We start from the raw sequence: 22600 nt of genomic DNA, 5'->3' as shown, positions 1-22600 counted from the left end.
CTGACATTCACAGACTGAACTCCCAAGGGTGACTTACTTAGAAAGGGACCCTTTCTATAATAGAGCTGCTTTTCCCAGCAACCTCCAATTTCTCAGCCCTTGTAAACTGCCCCAGGCTTTATTTTTCTTTAACATTTACTGCTTGGCTTTATTTTTAAGCCTATAACCTAGAGTATAGGTCTCTCTAGGTCCAGGTCTGAGCTCAACCACTGAATTGAGGGGTTTAAAATTGATGAAAGCCTGGAAAAAATAGGTAAGATGAGGAAATGTCAAAGAAACTGAAGTTACTTAAACTGGAGAAAGGAGAATGAGCAGTAACAGAATCAGTGGTGTGCTGTAGCCGGTTCATACTAGCTTGTAAGAGCTGATTATTAAATTCCGAGTAATTTTGCAAGCTTCTTGTCAAACACAGCCATGAATCAAAAGTAAATATGTCAACTTACCTATTACAAGCAAAAGTAATACAAAGAGGCACAAGGAAACTTCTGGGGGTGATGAATAGGTTCCTTATCTTGATCGTAGTGAAGATTTCAGGGAGTGTATTTGGTACTGTAGAACGATTGCCAAAAAACATTGCAACTTTATTTATCCCATTATGAGCTTTTAGTACAATTTCTCTTAAGTTTATCCTTAGTAATTAAATCCTTATGTCTCACCTAGTGTCTATTCTTAAACCTACTATTTGCATGCTTCATATATAATATTTTATGCCTATTTTTCTAGTTTTAAAAGCAATACATCTTCATTGTGGATCATTTGGAAGAAAAAAAAAAACAAAGAAAACAAGCATTAGTTAAATCCCACAACCCAGAGATAATGTATAGTCAATATTTGGAATATTTCATTTGAAATGTGTGGGGGTATATGTACATACTCATGTGCATATGAATAGTAGATACGACATGCATAACTTGCTTTTCTTCCATACCATGGTATGAGTATTTCATTCTGTTATACAAATTTTTTACTTTTTTATATTAGCCGTTAATATATTAAAAATAAGAATGTTACATTTTTAAAGCTAGCCAGTTTTTTGAGCCCCATATATGCATAAAAATACATTTTTTATTTGGCTTTTAGGAAGACTTAAAATTCTGACAGCGACTTAAACTAGAGGTTCTCAGACATTAAAATGCGTCAAAATCAACTGGAGGGCTTATAAAAACTCAGATTTCTAAACCCACACTGAGTTTCTTATCCAGTATGGGGCCCAAGAATATGGATTTCTAACAAGTTCCCCAGGTGATACTGATGCTACTAGTTTGAGAATTATTGGTTTAAACAAATAAGGGATTGATGAATATCAAAGGGTAAAGGATTGATGGCATAGAGCTGGGCCACCCAGGCCAGGTATTGTGGTTGCATGATACCTTGGGAACCTCGGCTCCTTGAATTCTTCTGCTCTACTATCCTTAGAGTGTGGCTTTAGGCCTCATAGTCCCATCATGACCTCTGCAGTTCCTTGTTTCCATCAGGAAGAAAGACTTTTCCAGAAGCTCCACCTCGGGACTTCTGCTTACGGGTTTTAGCTTAAAACTTTGTAAAGTGGACCCCTTTACCTGTAAGAAAGGCTTACAACTATAGTTGATTCATGGTCAGTTGGCTGGTTTTAAAGCTAGCTATATTCCACCCTGAGCAAAATCATATATGACAGACATCCTTATCTGCTTCATAATTTTAATGAGGGATTTTATATTTCATAGGTCAATTTTTTTTTCTCGGAAGTAGGATACAAATAACTTTTAAAAAAGGAACAACCTGAGCTGGAAGGTGATTTATAGAAAGTGTTAGAAATTTGGAATCTCTATTTTGGAGAAGAGAAGCATGAGCTGCTCAGTGATATTGTCATGTGCCATTGAAAGCTCAGCTGATGACTATAGGTTCATGCTAGTGCAGTAAAGGATCTTTCCAATATAACAGCTCAGGAGCTGAGAAAACAAATAGCATGATTGATTCAAAGCTGGAGCCTAGTAAGAAAAATGTATTGGTAGGTTCAGAGGGTAAGAAAATTGAAGAAACTGATAAAGCAAAGGTTGAAATGTCATCCCCAGGAGTATAGGACTACAGGGAAATAAAAATACATTCCTTATTTCTCTAACTCTTAGGTCTTTATGCAATAATTGAACCAAACAACTTTAAAAAAGTGATTTCAGATGACAACTAGTCTCCAGGTCCAAAGGAGTCACTAAAATATTTTAACTTCCAGCTCCATATTTAAATGGGATTTTGTTTGATTCTATTTTGAACTTTTAAAAATAATATTCCTTTAATTGAGAAATACGACTACACCCCTTGACCCAATTCTGGTGTTTGTTCTATGTTTTAGTTCAGGTTTCTTTTTAGATGTAAGAAATAGAGACCAACTGGCATTAGCTAGCCCCTACCTAACAAAGGAAGTTTATTGTAAAGGCTCACATTGAAAGAAAAAAGGACTGGTATCACAGTAAAATCTGGTCTTATGGACATTAAAGCTGAATGGTGGTTGGGTTTCAAGGTATCCAGAGTCAACAGATGTTGATTCCAGTGGTCCCCAGTCTGCATAATTCTGCTACTTCCTTCAGTTCCACTTTGAGCAAGCTTCTTCGTAGTTTCTGCCCACCATGGTTTTGCACAGGGCCCTCTAGCAAATTCTTAGTTCAAATCTCCAAGAAAGAATATGATTGTCTCAATGCATCTTTTTGTGTCAGTCAGAGGTGGAGAAGCTAGCTATAGACTGGTTCCTAAAATCAGGTGCCCATGTCTAGTCCAGTCATTTTTACCTGATTGGGCCCGTCTGTCCAGACATGGTCACCTAGGCAGCAGAGGCTCCTGATGGAGCAGTTAGGCATGATAGGTGGTTCTAGCTAATACAATTGCAGGTAGGTCAGGAATAAGGAAAAATGGGCCCAGCACTTACCCAGGTACATTTTGGGATGGAAACATTGTAACAAAACTGTTAAAAACAAACAAACAAACAAACAAAAAAACTTCTAATCATTGTGTTGCTTGTTCAGATTCTGCCAAATGCACTCTCATAGATTTGGAGCTGGAGCTCTGTATATAAAATATAAACATAATTCACATAATTATGGATTTTTTTTTCTTGAAAGGAAGACTGCTCATAGCCATTGATCGTAGCATTGACTCATCATTGTAATGTAAGTGAGGAGGCAATCACTAGCAGAGAAGCTCCTTAGTAACTCAGACCTTCAGTGTCACAATTTTTGCCTTAATAATTATTGTCAAGTTTATAAATAATCCCTATAAGTGAAACAAGCAAGAGTTTCACTTTGGTTTATTACAGTTTTTAGTTGCAATAAATCTTACTTATATGTATAAATTATTCAAATGCATAGAAATGCTGAGTTATGAATCATTGCATTCAAATATCTGTAAGACTTTTGTTTCATATTAAAAACATTTTATTAAGGAGTTAATTGTGCTATACTTATTTCAGGAGTTATAGTCAGGAAGTAAATTTAATTTGAAGTACACTTAGAAATGTAACAGATTATGTAAAGTAAGTAATTTTTAAGTTAAAATTTACTATAATTTCCTATCCCATAATGATTACAGGTTACAGCCATCCTAGGTGTGTTAAGACAACACGTCTGTTCTTTAGGCTCAAGTTGTTCATGTCAGCAATGGTTACTTGGGTACTATAGAATTTGGAGTTATGGTAAAGTATTCACTGTTATTTTATTTGCAGCATTAATATGCTTTAAAGGATTACTGCATGGTTATTTCTCCTATAAACATCACTAAATTCTTTAAACTTCCTTAATTACTTTCTAAATGTGAGTTGGATATTTATTTGGGTAAATTAAGTTCTTTTTAAATTTTTTTTAATGCTTCTAGGATTTTTGGTCATTTGAGAGGTAGGAGAGATCCCCTGAGAGAAATAGTAATATTCCTACTAATTTATACAAGTGAAGGTTCAAGTAATTAATTTGAATTTTAAAAGATGTAATATCACTTGTATTCCAGTCTTATCCAGTTATAAGTAAATAAAACTAAACAATGGTTTAAATACATGTAGGTAAAAAACAATCATGGAAAGAAAAAGTATTAGTAGAAGGTCAAACACTGAGGAAAAATAATGGAATTATCTATTCACAACGGTTTATATGGTTTATATAACTGCTAGACCTGAATCTCAAATTTAGTTCTAGGATTTCTGTCAGTGAAACTAAAGAGTAAAAACAGAATAGTTTACAAGATAGAAGAAATATATCAGCTCCTCAGTAGGAACTAAGATCTTTGCCTTACATTAACATTTTAAACATTTTAATTGATAAATATAACATGTGTGTAGAAAATGAACAAAATGTACAGCTCAGTAGATTATCACAAAGCAAATACTTTTGTAATTAACAACCAGAACATGAAAATAAACAAAGCCAATAAATACATGAAATTCTCTCCTCCCTCTGCCCACTTCTAATCACTGTCCCTTCCCCCTCCCCAAGGTAACTATTATCCTGACTTTTATGGTAATCATTCCTAGATTTTTCTTTATCATTTTAACACTAAAGCTTACATCCCTATACAATATAGTAGAACTTTGCCTGATGGAATTCATATGGGATTTATTTAATATTATGGAGGAGGGTTGGGAGGTCTAGCTTTTTTTTGCTCAAATTTATGTTTGTAAGATTTATCCATGTTGTTGCAGAGTTGTAGTTTTCATTTTCATTGCTATTTTGTTGTGTGAATATAGTTCAATATATTTATCATTCTACTGTTGAAAAGCATTTGGTCCACTTATAGTATGAAGTAATTTTGAATTGAATTTTACTGCTAAAAGCATTTTTTTTCTTTTTCTTTTTTTTTTTCTGTTGCCCAGACTGGAATGCAGTGGCACAATCATGACTCACAGCAACTCAACTCCTGGGCTCAAGTGATTCTCCTTCCTAGTAGCTGGAACTACAGCCATGCACCAAAATGCCCAGCTAATTTTTTGTATTTTTTTGTAGAGATGGGTTTTCGCCATGTTGCCCAGGCTGGTCTCAAACTCCTGGGCTCAAGCAGTCCACCTGCCTCGGCTTCTCAAAGTGCTGGGATTACAGGCATAAGCCACTGCATCCCATCAAAGCATTTTTTATAAACTGTATCTTGATGAACAAGTCCATGCATTTAAACAGAGAATATTCCTCAGAGTGGGATTGCTAGATCAAAAACTGTTTTCCAAAGTGGTTGTGCCAAATTATACTCTCACCAGCAGTACATGACAGCTTCCATTGGTTTACTTCCTCGATACTTACATTGTCAGTCTTTTTAACTTTAGTCATTCTGATATGGTTTTCATTTGCATTTTCCTGATTAAAAACGAATCTTATTTTTCCATAAGTTTGTTGATAATATTTTCTCTTGTGAAGATCCTGCTCAAGGGTCTCATCCACTTTTGGTTTTGATGGTCAATCATTTCCTTAGTGATTTGTATCGGTTCGTCATATAACCTATATATAGGCCCTTAAATATGTCTTATAAATATTTTCTCCCAATTTGTGCCTTGCCCTTCATTCTCTTTAATGTTGTTTTTGAATGGACAGAAGTTCTCAAATTATCAATTTTATGTAGTCACATTTATAATTATGCCTGGTGACCTTTGTTTTATTTCAAATGCATTCTCTGTCATGAAGACAATTTATACCTTCTAAAATATTATTTTATCTTTTACAATTAAGTTTATAATGAATATATATGCACCTGATTTAGGGATAAAGTTTGAGGTAAAGGTCATGTTTCTTCCTTTTTCTACATGAATATCAAATAGACCAAGCACTATTTAATTTCAAAAGTCCTTTTACCATTGCTCAGAAGGGTCACCTTTGTCTTAAATCGTGTTCATTTATATGGAAGTCTGTTCCTATGCTATCCTGTTTCTTTCATCTTTGTCTATCCTGTCACCATCATAACACTGTCTTAATTACCATAACCTTACATAAGTCTTGATACCTGGTAGATATCCACCCTCATTATTCTTCGCGAGATCTTCAAGAGTTTATTGATATTTTTGGTCCCTTGCATTTTCAGATAAATTTTAGAAAAAAACTTAACCATGTTACACACACACAGTCACACACTGGGCCTTCGTATGTATTTATGTTGAATCTATAGGTCAGTTTGGAAACAGCTGACATTGTAACAATATTGAGTCTCACAACCCATGAACATAGTATAACCATTTATTTAGGTCTTCGTTTTCTTTCAAAAAAAATCTTTTTTGTTTTTTGAGACGGAGTCTTGCCCTGTTCCCAGGCTGGAGTGCAGTGGCGCAATCTCGGCTCACTGCAACCTCCACCTCCCGGGTTCAAGCAATTCTCTGCCTCAGCTCCCGTGTAGCTGGGATTACAGGCACCCGCCACCACGCCTGGCTAGTTTTTGTATGTATGTATGTATGTATGTATGTATGTATGTATGTATGTACTTATTTTACACGAAGTCTCCCTCTGTCGCCCAGGCTGGAGTGCAGGTGCACGATCTCAGCTCACTGCAAGTGCAGTGGCGCAATCTCGGCTCATTGCAACCTCCACCTCCCAGGTTCAAGCAATTCTCCTGCCTTGGCCTCCCCAGTAGCTGGGACTACAGGCGCGCACCACCATGCCAGGCTAATTTTTTGTATTTTTAGTAGAGACGGGGTTTCACCATGCTGGCCAGGCTGGTCTTGAACTCCTGACCTCGTGATCCGCCTGCCTCGGCCTCCCAAAGTGCTGGGATTACAGGCGTGAGCCATCGCGCCCGGCCTCAAAAATGTTTTATAGTTCTCTTTGTAGGAAGGACAATCTTTAACTTACTCCTAGTTACTTGCTATCTCATGCACTATTATAAATAGTATCTCTTTAAAACTTCAATTTTATATTTGTTGCTAATCTATTGAAACACATTGATTTTTGAATATTGACTTTGTATCCAGCAACTCTTAAATTAATTTAGTAATTTTTTCTACTTTCTTTTAGATTTTCCTATGCACATATCATCTATGAAAAATTAGCCATATTTCCTCTTCTTGACAAATTCGAAGACCCTCAATAATCTGAATTTGACTAACGGGCAATTTTCATTGTAAATTCAATAAAAAGCTGCTAGTGTATTCAATCTCTTTTCCAGCTCACAAACTCCCACTCTCAGTTTACGCGGACCGGACTACTACCGCAACAACCCCCACCAGTCTGGAGGATTTTGAGCCTAGACACTCCTCCAGAGCAGGCCCCCCTCCCGGCTGCGGAAGTGCGCGCGCCCTGGACACCTTAACAGTTCCGCCCCTCTCCCGGACCCAGCCAATCAGCGGCCGCCTCTTGCGCGCGCCCCACCGACCAAAATGGCGGCTGCTGGTGGTGCAGAGTGCGGTTTGTAGTGCTGTTGCCCCACTCATCCCTTTGCAAAATGTGAAAGAAGAAGCGGCTGGTGGAGGCGGGCCATAGGCAATGAGTCGGCGAAGGAAACATGATGACAGCCCTAGCCCGAAGAAAACTCCGCACAAAACAGCGGCGGCTGAGGAATGCGGCTCGGTGGTCGAGCCAGGGAGGAGGCGGCTGAGGTCGGCCCGCGGTTCGTGGCCCTGCGGGGCTAGAGAGGGGCCTCCCGGGCCAGTGCGGCAGCGAGAGCAGCCTCCGACCGCCGCCTTGTGCAGTAAAAGTAACCCCGAGGGTGAGATGTTGGCAGCGCGGCCTGCCTTGGCTTCGGCGCCGCATCCCCACAGCCCAATTTGTAACAGGGAAATCTGGGGTGGGGGTGGAGTCTGGAGTGTGTATTCTGTCTCTGGGATTCACCCCTCGAGAGTCCAAAAATAATCCTATACCACTCCCCGATGGGCTTTTGTCCCCGAGCTTGAGCACTACCCCGTTAGGTTTGACCATCCATTTGCCTCCGCCACAGGAATAGGTCATGTGGTTTACCTGTTTGCGGGAGGGCGGCTGCTTTCCAGGCTGCTCCTCCAGTCAGCGGCAGTGGCGGAGTGAGGAGAAACAGCTGATAGGCCCGCTAACATCAGTTTATGCCCGGAGAAATTATTTCTCTTTAAACCTTTTTTTTTTCCCCCGATCTGCTTTAGAGAAGAGTTCATAAAGTTTGTCTCAAAGCCTGGTTGATGTCTCACCTCATTATGAATAAACCGGAAGTTCCTGTGTGTAACATCCCTCCAAATAAGATACTAAGGATCCCTTTCGTCTCGATTAGTTTTAGGTGTTACTTTTTAAAAGACTTCTAGTAAATCTTAGTTGGAACTGAAACTCATACAAAAGCCTTTATTCTGGAGCATGTTCTTGAAATAGTGCTTTTTTTTTTTTTTGATAAAGAATCTCTCTCTGTCGCCCAGGCTGGAGTGCAGTGGCACAATCTGGGCTCACTGCAACCTCCGCCTCCCGGGTTCAAGCGATTCTCCTGCCTCAGCCTCCCAAGTAGCTGGGACTACAGGCGTGTGCCACCTCACCCGGCTAATTTTTTGTATTTTTAGTAGAGGCGGGGTTTCACCGTGTTAGACAGGATGGTCTCGATCTCCTGACCTCGTGATCCACCCGCCTCGGCCTTCCAAAGTGTTGGGATTACAGCCACCGCGTACGGCCACCTTACATGTCTTTAATAATGAGACATAAAGCAATTCGGGAATGAACAAAAATCTTTATAAAAATTTGAAAGTGATTCTAGACAAAAATTCCCAAGCATTGGACCACTCACTAATGCTTTTTGAAGAATCTCAATTAATGTAGATTAGATAGAGTTGGTGAAAGGGGGCTAAACATATTTAGGTTTCTGTTGAGTTACTTTGGATTTCTGAATGTACCTATAAATTACAGATGGTTCCCCAAACCTCCAAGTCTCAATGATAATAAATAGAATGACTTAGTTTATACAGTATTGTATTATGCATTCATAGAGCTTATGGATTATCTAGAAGTGTTTGCTATTTACAATGTGAAGTTTGCAAAGTGCTGTGTGGATTTTTATATGAAACAAGCATTTCTGTTAACGGTTCAGGTAATTATCTCTGGGAAAAAAATTATCTTGGACTATAAAAGTTAGTCTAAGCTATTATTTGACCTTGGGGTCTTACGAAGTAAGGTAATGCTTTAAAATGCAACAATTGTTATTTTATTCATATTTTATATAGAAAGGTATGAAACACCAAAGAGAGCGCTGAAAATGGACTTACTGTCATCTTCCTTCAGTTCTCCTAATGATCCAGATGGACAGAATGATATCTTTTGGGATCAGAATTCTCCATTGACAAAGCAGTTAGGTAATTAATTATTAACATTTTTTATGTGAGTAAATATTTGATAAATGATTCAGATTTAACTACAGTTCTAGTCAGATAATAGCATCGGGAACCTCTGAGAATCTTATATGATTTTATCTGTATAAGTATGTGATGTAAACACATAATCCTCTAAGCTGCACTAAATAAAATTATTTTCTGAGAAGTGACAGCTATTTTTTAAAATTGAGGGTTTTTTGTTTTAAATTTATAGAAATGTCTTTGTTTCTTTAGGTAAAGGAAGAAAAAAACAGATTTACACCACAGATAGTGATGAGATTTCACATATTGTTAATCGTATTGCTCCTCAGGTAAATATCACTAGTTTTACAGTTTGTTTTAAAACAGTGAAGAATGTGCCACTAAGTTTTTGTAGTTGCTTTAAATGAAAAGTATTGTCTATTATAATTCTTTTTTCCAAAAATAAGGCAGCAAAGATTACTGTTTTGCCTTTTCTACTTTTGAAATACATATTTTGAAAAAAGGAATATAATATAAAATACAGGATATTTTCTTAAGTATATATCTTGTTTTAATTTTTTAGAGTAATTTTTGACTAGGGCATTGTGTTTATCTGTAATGTTGTGCTTAACAACATACGGCATCATTTTTCAAGTTGCTAAAATAATAGAATAAGGCAGTGAAAAAAGTTTATACTTTTATGATTGTTTTGTGATTGGTACTTACTGTCTATAACGTTTCCCCATTGAAACTATTAATACTCATTGACTTATAAGATTATCAAGAAACACTTACAAAAGTGGAGAGCACTGAATTCAAATTTAGTCCTCATTCAACCTCCTGTGCTGTGTGACCCAATGGAAGTTATTTAAACTCTCACCACCTCAGTTCATTCAGCCATGAACTAGAATTATTGTGTTGCTCTTGCCGTCTTCGTTGGATCATTATGAGGATTAAACTAGATAAAAATTCTTTGTAAACTGTAGAGTGCTATAACTGTAAGGTTATGTTAAGGTTGTTACTGTAATAGAACCATCTCCAAAGGTTTTTTTTTTTTTCTTGGACAGGCATGGTGACTCATTCCTGTAATCTCAGCATTTTGGGAGGAAGGCTGAGGCAGGAAGATTGCTTGAGGCCAGGAGTTTAAGACCCCGTCTCTTAAAAAAATTTTTTTTGAGTGTTTCATTTCTTTTTTTCATTTCTGTTCTTGTATTGTTTGAGTGATGAAATAGAAATATGTTCAAGTCAATCATTTGACACAAAGCAATCCAATAACTCTAATATTATAATTACTAAGAAGCAAAGGCTCAATACATGAAACTGTTCTGAACTTCTTTACTTTTTGTTCTCTTTTTCTTATTTAACATTTAAATCCAGAGAACATTTTTGCTTAGTGTCTTCTCTAAAGGAAGTATGCCATTTTTCCTTAACCTGCCCTTGAATAGTTACTATATGTTGACCATAAACAATAGATGGCACTGGCCCAAATCATAATTTGAAGAATTATTGTCACCCAGGTGGAAGAGACAGGAAATGAAGTTTTTCTTAGCAGCTATAAAATATCCAAAATTACACCTAGCACAGTCAAAACAACTCTGTTGCTACTAGCTCTACATTCCATTTTTAGCATGTCATAGAAATTCATTTTACTTACAGTTCATTAGTTAAATGGCATTTATGCCATAATAGTACTTACTCTATAAGTTAACAATAGATCTTCATTAATTGTGGGTTTCACATGAAAGAAGCATAATAAAATGTGTTTGGGCGGACCAGTCTAAATAGTGATAAAAAGATAGTTGTGAATAAATTATTGGACTCTTTACCTAAGTGGACTGGAAATAATAGCTCATATAAAGAAATGGCAACAGTACGCAAGTGGTAACTTGTATAAAAGAAAAAAATATAGTGAAATTAGTAGCTTTAAAATGTTACCCTCTTAAACTGAGTACTTTTAAAGCATATAAATCTTTAGCAGTTTCAAGGTCTGTTAGAAAGCTTGTCATGTTCTCAGAATGACAAATATTTATATTATTTATTTTTAGGTGAGTCATTCTCAAATCATTTAATTTTCTTTTAACGTTTTCAGAGATAGCATTTTTTTTAATATGCGCTTTTATTCTGGTTGGACAGTCAGTTCACTTTCTGCAGGGATACATTTTATACAATGTTGTTTATTTGAAGATGGTATATATCTTCATTTATACAGCTTTGCACAGTATACCTTTTATAATAAAATGAAGTAATGCATTTAGATACCTTATACAGCACCTGGATTATGGTGGAAAATCAATGTTATGTAATTATTCATGAAGAAATATGTAATATAACACGTATAAATAGTATACAAACATACATAGGACCCATGTATATGTAAAATTGGGTACATAAAGTCATAATTTAGTTTTCTGAAAATTGAATGAATTTAAAATTACTTTTGTAAATGGCAGAGTTCATAATTAAGACCATTAATTGTCTTTCAATTCAAGATTGTTGAAATAAGAGGGAAAATATATTGAGTCTGAAAGTGAAATTACTGATTTTCTTGAGTATTTGCAAAGCTAAAGGCAACTAGGTTCAAGTCGACATTAAGAAAACTTTTTTGATTCATTGAGGATTTGAAGTACCAAGTTGTAGGGATCTTTTCACCTAAATCTTCTAGTAAATAAATGTAAACTGACACTGGTATGCCCAGTATTGTGCTGGATGCTGAGTTATTCTAAGAAGAGTCCTTGCCTTTGAGTAGCCTATAATCTAGTAGTAATATTATTTTTTAACTTGTGTGATATTTATATTCATTCTAGGTACTATAAAATAGAAAATGGTTACTTGATTTGATTTGTTGGTTTGGTTTGCAATTAATGCCTAAAGCTCATTCTGTAATTTTTTTGTGTGATCAAGTGACTGAAAGGTACAGCAAAAGTATCTAGGTCTAAAATGCCTTTTTTCTGTATATTATCTGGGCCAAACTTTTCTGCTTTCTCTATTTTTTTATTCTTATTCCTGTCTCATTCTTAGCATCAGTTCTAACCTTGCTCTTATCTCTTAATTCATTCCTGATCTTAATTCTGAGTGTTCTTAATTTAGGTCAACATGTCCAACTTTAGATAAAGATTATAATAAGGATAAAGAAAATTTGGAGAAACAGATGATACAGAAAGAATTCCATATGTATCTCCTCTCAATTCTGATGATTTCTGCCGCACAGTTTCTGACACTAATGTTTTTATAAGTATCTTAGGACAATTAAAATGTCAATTTTCTTTTGATAAAAACATGCTTCTGTTATTAAATGTACATTTGATAAATTTAATTCTTAAAACAATATTTTTTTAAAATAAACAGTTTGTAATTCTGAATGTTTTCATTCTCTGAAACATAAGTGGATCAATTCTTGTAGCTTATTATTGCTATCTACCAACTTCTCATTGTTTTTGAGTTTGGTAACTGTTACCTCACCAGAATTTAGGAAATTAATTCAAAATCGTTAGTTTTTATTTTCTTTTTTCTTTCTTTTGTTTTTTTTGGAAGTGGGGGGATGCTACACTGTTACTTTATACCTCTTTTTTTCCCTATCTGCCAAAGGATGAAAAACCAACAACAAATTCTATGCTGGACATGTGGATTGGTGAAACTGCTATTCCTTGTACTCCCAGTGTAGCAAAAGGAAAATCAAGAGCAAAAATCAGCTGCACAAAGTAAGTTAAGACTTTTCAGCTTTTCTGAAATTCAGTGAAGCAAGTATTTTTTGATAATACTCCATTTTGGTTTTGTGAATATATCAAAATTTTTGTTAATAAAATTTCCACAGTTTTGATCTATCAAATTTTGGAGTTAAAATAATTATACCTGTTAAAATCTTAGAGCTTTAACGTCAAAATATGTTAAATAACAGTTGGATGTAACATCTCAGAATATTTTTAGTTATTTTTTAATCTTGTTTAATAGGTTAAAAACACAAAATCAAGAAGAAGAACTTATGAAACTGGCTAAACAATTTGATAAAAATATGGAAGAGCTAGATGTGATTCAAGAGCAAAACAAGAGGAATTATGATTTTACCCAGACGATTTCAGAAACACAGATTTTAAGTAATTATAAAGATAATATACAGATGCGGTCATTACATAATATAGTTCCCGAAATAGATAATGCTACAAAAAAGAAGCCAATCAAAGGAAACACCAAGATATCTGTGGCAAATAATCAAAATAGCAGTCAGAAGCCATTTGACCAAACTGCTGAAGCAGCCTTTAATGCTATTTTTGATGGTTCTACTCAGAAGTGTAGCGGACAGTTAAGCCAAGAACTGCCAGAGGCTTTTTGGAGCACCAATAATACTACCTTTGTAAAGACAAATGCTTTGAAAGAGGGGAAAATCATTACTAATGAAACTCTGGTCGTTGAAAAACTGTCAAATAAAACCCCACGATCACTTTCTTCTCAAGTAGATACACCCATAATGACAAAATCATGTGTGACTTCCTGTACTAAGGAGCCAGAAACTTCTAATAAGTACATTGATGCATTTACTACCAGTGATTTTGAGGATGATTGGGAAAACTTACTAAGTAATGAACCTTTTGCTATGCAAAATACCGACATGCCTGAACTCTTCCCTTCTAAAACAGCCCATGTTACTGATCAAAAGGAAATTTTTACCTTTAATAGTAAAACTGTTAAAAATACGTCAAGAGCAAATACAAGTCCAGATGCCAGGTTAGGAGATTCAAAAGTATTACAAGATCTTTCTTCAAAGACATATGACAGAGAATTAATAGATGCAGAATATAGATTTTCACCAAATCCAAATAAATCAAACAAATTATCATCCACTGGAAATAAAATGAAATTTGAGAACTCTTCCAATAAAATTGTTATTCAAGACAAAATTCAAGATTGCATAGTTACATCTAATCTGACAAAAATAAAGGAAGATACTCTTACTAAATCTACTGTATATGTTTCTGAAAGGAAGTCAGCTTTGAACACAAGATATTCTAATGAACAGAAAAATAAGTGCATTTTAAATCAGTCTATTAAAGCCCCTGTTAATACTGATCTTTTTGGCTCTGCAAATCTAGGCAGTGAAGCCAGCGTTAGTAACCCAGATCAGACTAGTGCATCAAAAGTAGGTTCTTTCTTTGATGATTGGAATGATCCCTCATTTGCCAATGAAATTATTAAAGCATGTCATCAATTAGATAATACCTGGGAAGCAGATGATGTAGATGATGATTTGTTGTACCAAGCATGTGATGATATTGAAAGACTAACTCAGCAACAAGACATTAGAAAGGACAGTAAGACATCAGAAAGTATATGTGAGATCAATAATAATTCCGAACATGGAGCCAAAAACATGTTTACTATATCTAAACAAGGAAGTAATTTGGTACAATCAAAGCATTTGAATCCAGGCAGCATTTCAGTGCAGACATCTTTGACAAATAGCTCGCAAATAGATAAGCCAATGAAGATGGAGAAAGGGGAAATGCATGGAAATTCTCCAAGATTTTTAGGTGCCACAAATTTGACTATGTATTCTAAGATCTCAAATTGCCAGATAAATAATCTGCATGTGTCTTATACTAACACTGATGTTCCAATACAAGTGAATAGTTCCAAATTGGTTCTTTCAGGAAGTTCAAGTTTGAATGTAACTTCAGATCATATGAATACAGAAATTGCCACTTCTAAGAAGAAATTGAGTACTAAGCAGCTATGCCATAAGACTATAACAGATGAAGCTCAGAGCAACCTTAACAAAACGGTTGGATTTTCAAAGTTTACATTTACAAGGATGAAAAATTCTCAGATTAATCAAAATTGTATAACTGGAAGTATGTCTGATACCAAAATTACACAGGGTGTGGAGAAAAAGAAAAGTGTCAACCCATTACTGGAGGAAGCCGTTGGAAAGCAATCTTTGGTGAAACTTTCTGAATCTTTGAAACAATCTTCAAAAGGTATGTATGAAATATGAAATAGTTTTCTTTGAAAAGCATCTTAAAAAGTAGTAAAATAATTGTTGTTTTTGAGTGTGAGTAATGACGTTTAACTAGAATTCTTAAAATGATACTTGGAAATAATTATACTGCATTACACAGAGTAGTTGGTTTATTTTTCAAAATATTACATTGAATTCTTTCCCAGCACTTAATACAATGACTGGCATATAGTAGGTACTCAGTAAATATTTTTTGAATGATTTATTAATTCTTTCTTGGAAAATCATACATTTAGATATATGTATTACAGTGTTCATTAAGATTGTATTTACTAAATTGTTTTAAAACTTGAGTAATCTGGGAAGCAGATGATGGAGCAGTGAAGTAAATAATATTTAGAAAATTTAGAGCATTCTAATTAAACATCTTTACTAGTGTGATATTTGATATAAACCTGCTAGTGGTGATGGTTAAAATTGTGATTTACTTATTTGATAACAGCTATCATTTCTGATTCTTTCAATTTCTCTTTTCCCCAAGTCTCCATTCTATCAATAAGTTTCATTCTTTCTATCTCAAAAACCGTATCCCCAAACTGTCCATTTTTCTTTCTACAACAAGTTAACATTTCTTGATGAGACTACTGCAGTTCTTTTATCTATTTCCTTTCAATTCTTATCTCCAAATAGTGGAATAGCCTTTTAAAATTGGATGGGCAAAAATGGCGTTACTATGCTTAAAACAACCTTCAATGGCTGCCCATCATATTTCAAATAAAATCCAAACTGTATACTGTGACCAACAAAGCTGTGGATTATCTCTCTTTAACCTGCATCTCCTCTTTTTTCCTTACCTGCTAAGCTTCAGCTATACCAGCTATCTTTTAGTTTCTCAAACAGTGTATGTTTTTCTTCCTTGTCCAGGAACTTAGACCGTGCTCTTCCCTTTGACTAAAACTACTTCTTTTCAACATGTGACCCCTCCCCTACTCTTTTGATGGGGATTTCTTACATCTCACTATAAGTACTACTCTCTCACAGAGGCCTTCCTTGAGGAGTCTATAAATAGATCTCCTTGTTTATTTTTTATTTCCTAATTGCTTTCATCACAAGTTGCAATTAAATATTTGTGACTCTTCTCTGTCTTGTTGGCATTACTGTTACAACTTTCCTATTTAAGTGACTTTTTTAAAAATTTACAACAGTAACATGCTAGTTATTTAAAAAGAAAAGTAAAACAGTATAGAATAATTTAAAGGAAAAAGTTAAGTCTTCTGTTTCTCCTTTCTGATAACCATCCCTTAGGGAAAACCACTATTAATAGTTGGTATGATGTAGCATTTTCTATGAATATAAAAAGATGTGTGTGTGTATGTACATATATATGTGTATGCATATATATATACCTATAGATCTATTTAAATATTAATAAATCTGTATACCCACTATTTGGCAACTTGCTTTTGCCTTAATATATTATAGCTGTCTTTTCCTATTAGTACATATAAATTTATTTTAGTCCTATTAATGACTATGTGATATATATGGTGGATGTATCATAATTTAACTGTTTCTCTGTGATGGAAGTTTGGGTTGGTTGCAGTCTTTCGCAATTGCAAACAGTACTCCAGTAAATATCCTTCTGCATAAATTTCTGTATGCTTGTATAATTGTATCTGTTAATTCCTAAAAAATTGCTACAAGAGAAAGTTTTAAAATTTGATAGATACCACCAAATTTCTGTCCGAAGCAGTTATACCAATTTGTCTTATCAACACTGACCATAAATAATTCTCTACACCCAGGGTGTCCAATCTTTTGGCTTTCCCGGGCCACATTGGAAGAATTATCTTGGATCACACATAAGATACACTGACATTAACAATAGCTGATGAACTTAAAAAAAAAAAAAAAAAAAATCACAAAAAAATCTCATAATGTTTTAAAAAAGTTTATGAATTTGTGTTGGGCTGCATTCAAAGCCATCCTGGGCTGCAGGTGTAGCCTGCGGGCTGCGGGTTGGACAAGCTTGCTTTACATGGTAGCCCAAACTAGATATTTTGAAATATTAAAAATTGTTCTCAATCTATAATAATTTTAAGTATTTAAATTTGTATTAAAGTGAGCATATTGTGGCCGGGCGCAGTGGCTCACGCTTGTAATCCCAGCACTTTGGGAGGCCGAGGCGGGCGGATCACGAGGTCAGGAGATCGAGACCACGGTGAAACCCCGTCTCTACTAAAAAATACAAAGAAAAATTAGCCGGGCGTGGTGGCGGGCGCCTGTAGTCCCAGCTACTCGGAGAGGCTGAGGCAGGAGAATGGTGTGAACTCGGGAAGCGGAGCTTGCAGTGAGCCGAGATTGCGCCACTGCACTCCAGCCTGGGCGACAGAGCGAGACTCCGTCTCAAAAAAAAAAAAAAAAGTGAGCATATTGTAACTAAATCAAGCATGTTCCTAGCATGAATTTATTTACAGATAGAGTTGACCCTTGAACAATGTGGGGGTTAGAGGCGCTGATCTTATTTGCAGTCGAAAGTCTGTGTATAACTAACTTTTGATCCCCTAAAAACTTAGCTGCTAATAGCCTGCTGTTGACCAGAAACCTTTCCGATAACATAATTAATTAATACATATTTTGTATGCTCTTATATGTATTATATACTGTATTCTTACAATAAGCTGGAAAAGTGTTACTAAGAAAATCATAAGGAAGAGAAAATAATATTTACTATTCATTAAGTGAAAGTGGATCATCAAAAAGGTCTTCATCCTCATAATCTTCATGTCTAGTAGGCTGAGAAGGAAGAAGAGTAGGAGTTGGTCTTGCTGTCTCGGGTGTCAGATGCAGAAAACAACCTACAAATGAGTGGACTTGCCAGCTCAAGTCCATGTTGTTCAAGGGTCAACTATAGTTATAATTCTATAAAAGACTAAACCTGGAGTATTTGAGTTTTCCCAAAACTCCTATCTACCAATCTGTCTGCATTTTTTATGGATAATCTGCCTTTTAGTTTATCAATATTTTCTTTAAGCTTATTGATAGTACTGAATTTCTTAATTACTATTAACTTACTTTGTTGATGTTTTCTATTGTTTCTACTTCCTTTTACTTTGGTATGTAGCAAGCTGCTCTCCAGGGAAGTATCTCTGAAACAAAACTCACGTAACTCCCTCATTTATTTCAGGCAGTTGTTGGCAAACTATGATCTGTCCAAATCCAGCTTGCAGCTTGTTTATGTATAGCCAGTACACTAAAAATGATTTTTACGTTTTAAATGGTTGGAAAAAAATTAAAAGGAGAATAATATTTTATGACATTTGAAAATTATGTGAAATCCAGATTTCATTGTCCATGAACAGGTTTTATTTGAATACAGCTCATCAGTTATTTATACATTATCCATAACTATTTTTGCTACAGTGGTACGGGTGAGCAGTTGCAACAAGATACTCAAAGGTTAACATTCTTGCTTTCTGACTCTTTGCAGGAAAAAAAAAAAAATTACTGACCCTTGCACTATAAGATCAAGATTAAGAAGAGCAGCTTTTGCGTAGTACTGTACAATATTTTAAGACTTCATTGTGTATTTTTATTATAGATTGACTTAAAGGAAAGACTGATGGGAAAAATGGATGAGTCCCTAAATCAAATTTTCATGGTGTGACCTGATTATCATTTGAAATTATTTTCTATAATATTGCCAAGCAAATTGTAAGACCAACTTTAGGAAGTTGTATTTTCTGCTGTTGTAGATTATTAACCTGTTTTCTTTCCACACAGTCAAATTCAGTGTAAAGTTTTTGTATGTGTAGTCTGAGTTTGTTGTGTTTCTCAGCTTTGAGACTAAAGTATTAGATAATTAGTCAAGCTAATTAGAAAGTATCTTCTGGTGTCTCTCTTTAGGAGAAAATAGCTACAGTCTGTTAGGTAAATAGCTTGGGAAATAAAAGCCATCAAAATCATCTGGGAAACTTATTTAAAATATGTATTTCTTAGCCTGAATACCCCCTCCCATTTCTGATTATACCAAGAAAGGAAAGGGAGGCAGATTATATATTTTGGAAAATGCCTCTGTTAGTTAACAAGAGAAATGTCTCATAAATTGTGAATCTTTTTCTAGATGTCAGAATAAATAATATTTCTCTTCTGTCAATGTTACAGATTCTTCTTAAAAAGCGTATTTTACAACATAAATCGGTTTTACTGGTAAAAGTTTACTTAAATATGTATTAGGGTGATAAACTTAAAATATCATTTAAATGAGATAGTGATTTCTAATACAAAGCTTCAACTAAGTTAATTGAGATTATTTTACAGTTTCTCCAAAATGCATCCTCCAAATAAAAATATAATTTCTGACAGTGAATCACAGGTAACCAGTTTGACGTGAGAGATTTCATTTTATCACTCTAAAATATATTTCCTCAGTGGATGAAAACTTTATAGCTCTATAGGGAAAAGTAGATGTGAATATTAATATAACATCTTATGTAAATATACACTGAGATTGATAGCTAATTTAATTCCTTGTATTTTGACTTTTCCTATTAAAATTTACATAACATTTTAAATCCCAATGTATACTTTTTAAAGATATATTTATTCATAGGTCATATAAATTAGATGTCATTGTCCACAAGAATTATTTGGTGGGTAGTCAGTTTTCTATCAAATTGAATTTTATCACACTGTGAAAAGAATGTATCAAATAGAGACAGATCTGTCAGTGGATCTGTCTTTTGAACTGGAGCGTTATATCTGTATTATGTACTTAGAATTTTATATTTAGTAGTTTAGTTTGATTTAATAGCCAACTAATACGGCAAATCTGGGTGATAAAAAAAAGCAAAACTTAAAGCACATATTGAATGACTTTATAGGCTATAAAACTCCTCTTTCACTGAATTTTTAGAGGAAGAAGAGAAAAATAGAAAGTGTTCTCCGGAAGAAATTCAGAGAAAAAGACAAGAAGCGCTGGTTCGGAGAATGGCTAAAGCACGAGCCTCATCTGTAAATGCAGCTCCCACTTCATTTCTTTAATGAAATATTAGTTGGAAGACTTCACAAAGACTGCTGATAACTATCTGTGATAGGAAATTTTTTTTTCTGGATTTCTCTGTGAGAAATGTAATGCTGACTTTTATAAAGCCTGGACTTCTACTTTATTTAATAAATCAATGTTTGCAGTGGTAAATGAAACATTTCCTTGGACATGTATTTGAAAGTCATTATATACAAGTTTTGGAAATTCAGGAAAGTTGGCAATTATGTACAGATATTATACAGAGGAAAGTAGTTGTATTTTTAAATGCTATTGTTGCAGAGGATCATCAAAAAAGAGGTAATCTACATTATTTCCTATTCTAATGTCTTTTCCTAATACAAAACTTCAACTTTCTAAGTTAGTAGACTGTTTTTGTAGTTTTACTTTCATTAACTGTTGCTTAAGGTTTTCATACACTTCCAGATTTTAATTAATACTTTCATATTTCTAGGAACATGGTTGATGATATGAAATAAAGGACTTCATTTGTAAGGAAATTATGTTCAGTTCTTAGAAGTGGATTTGGATTTTAATAATTCTAAAATGTGGCACATTTTGCAAACTTTCCAGCATATTTAGGAAAACTCTGAATTTAGAAGTCTAACATAGAAGAAAAGAAGTAGTGGATTGTCTACAAAAGTAATGTGGCATCATTAACATTTAGAACTGGCAGAAACTTCATATGTCATCTGGTCCAGCTTCCTTATTGTATCGGTGAGAAAAAGTAATACTGTTTTCAAAGTCATAGACAAGTTAATGCTGTGCTACGATTAGAATGATTTCTTTGGACACCTAAACAATTACACCGTTTGCTTCAAAGTATCAGTATATAAAATAACTTGAGGGAATATTATTTTCTAGTATAAAACAAAAGATGTAATTAAAAGCACAATAAGGACTGTTTGATAATAATGCTCATTGTTCGTTATTTTGCTTTAAAGAATTAGTCTTTCCAGGATATAAAAATGAGAATCTTTTTTCTTTTCAGTTTTTCTGTAACTGTGTAATTTTCCCCTCAATTAATTTACTTACTTTACTCATCTTTTGTTCTCTGTTACTGTTTTGTTTTTTCTTTTTTTGCCGTTTTGCCTATTTGGAATTTGCTAAACCAGTAATAGAAGTCCAACTAGAGGGCATAAGGCAGGGAGGATGCTTTATTCCTCTTAAATGGTTTTAGGAGATCTAGGGAAAGTTAGAGATATGAAACACCTGTCATGGTGTGGCATTTATCACTAGCAAGTGTCTCAAAGCTGTGATAATACGGTAGTTACTGCCCTAAACTATACAGATACTCCTCAACTTAAACCGTGTAGTTACATCCCAATAAACCCATCATGAGTTGAAAATACCTTAAGTTTAAAATGCATTTACTACACTTAATCTACCTAGCAACATAGCTTAGCTTAGCCTACCTTAAACATGCTCAAATCACTTATATTAGCCTAGAGTTGGGCAAATCATCTGGCAACACGGTACACTATAGAGTATCAGTTGAGCTGATGCGCAGCATCGTGAGAATGTTGTACCGCGTATCTCTAGCCTGGGAAAGAATCAGACTTTAAAGTATGGTTTCTATTGAACGCATATCACTTTTGCACCACCTTAGAGTTGAAAAATTGTAAGTCAACTATTTTAAGTTGGAGACTGTACATTGAAAATGGTATTTTCATATATACAGTGGAGTACTGGAGTTTAGCTAATCTATCTTAATTATTTTTCTAGGAATATATAATAACCTAGATAAATGCAAGTAGTTTCTATGTAAGAAAATAAAGAGCTGAGAATCTTTTACTAAAAGTGGCTTCACTGTGTTCTGACTATGCTTTGGATATCTCTGTCCTTGCTTAAGCTCCTCCCTGCTTACTGCTTGCTTTTTTAAGAGTACTTTTAGCCTATTCTGTTCATTCATTTAGACTCAGCCTAATAAGTCTGTTTCTTTGAACCTCGTACCTAACCATCTTCACTGGAATTGATTGCTTCTCTCTGATCATAATGGTACTGATTATTGTGTCTTTCATTGAGCAATATTATAATGCCTTTATGTGTTGTTTAGTTGTATAAATCTTATTTTATAATTTGTCATTTTGTGTCTCTAGTAATTCTGCCAAATTCTTATACACCCCATAGTATTATTTACACAATAGATTTCTTTAAGTGACTCCCTTTTTAAAAAAAAAAAAAAAAGAAAAAAAGAAACTTTTATAGCACTTCTGGGTCGTGGGAGGTGTAGTGGCCCTGTACATCTGAACCCGACATGACTGGTTTTTAGGGTCACTGCTCCTGTTCATACCACTTTCCTTTCCTATCCTGATTCTTCTTTTAGCCCTTGTTGGAAACATTAGGGGGTGAATGGCCCATAAATGAGCATGCAGAGGGCTGTCTATGTAGTTTGCCTGGCTTTTGTCTT

At 34.7% G+C, this 22600-nt stretch overlaps 1 protein-coding gene across 8 annotated transcripts; it reads left to right on the top strand.

The window, feature by feature from the left end:
• The first annotated feature begins 7278 nt into the window (after positions 1–7278).
• Positions 7279–22275, top strand: ETAA1 (ETAA1 activator of ATR kinase). 8 transcript variants are annotated; one of them, XR_009210004.1, is made up of 7 exons: positions 7283–7629; positions 9089–9217; positions 9470–9546; positions 12782–12894; positions 13145–15165; positions 20062–20490; positions 20764–22275. XR_009210004.1 is itself a non-coding variant. In XM_032177268.2 (6 exons), the coding sequence occupies exons 1-6, from the start codon at positions 7301–7303 to the stop codon at positions 20187–20189; spliced, it is 2496 nt and encodes an 831-aa protein (XP_032033159.1). In that variant the 5' UTR covers positions 7279–7300; the 3' UTR covers positions 20190–22275. The 8 variants fall into 8 exon arrangements, 6 of the variants coding, with proteins under 6 accessions (XP_032033159.1, XP_032033158.1, XP_032033157.1 ...); XR_009210003.1 differs by having other exon boundaries at positions 20645–22275; XM_032177268.2 differs by having other exon boundaries at positions 7279–7328; positions 20062–22275.
• Positions 22276–22600: the final 325 nt, after the last annotated feature.

The sequence above is a fragment of the Hylobates moloch genome, unplaced genomic scaffold, assembly GCF_009828535.3.
Source record: "Hylobates moloch isolate HMO894 unplaced genomic scaffold, HMol_V3 SCAFFOLD_15, whole genome shotgun sequence".
Lineage (NCBI taxonomy): Eukaryota > Metazoa > Chordata > Mammalia > Primates > Hylobatidae > Hylobates > Hylobates moloch.
This window is presented reverse-complemented; position numbering and strand designations above follow the sequence as displayed.

Coding starts and splice junctions, on each gene's coding strand:
- ETAA1 (XM_032177263.2), top strand. CDS start 7,407: ATGAGTCGGCGAAGGAAACATGATGACAGCCCTAGCCCGAAGAAAACT. Junction 9,547..12,781: donor TTAATCGTATTGCTCCTCAG/GTAAATATCACT, acceptor TATCTGCCAAAG/GATGAAAAACCAACAACAAA. Junction 15,166..20,061: donor TTTGAAACAATCTTCAAAAG/GTATGTATGAAA, acceptor CTGAATTTTTAG/AGGAAGAAGAGAAAAATAGA.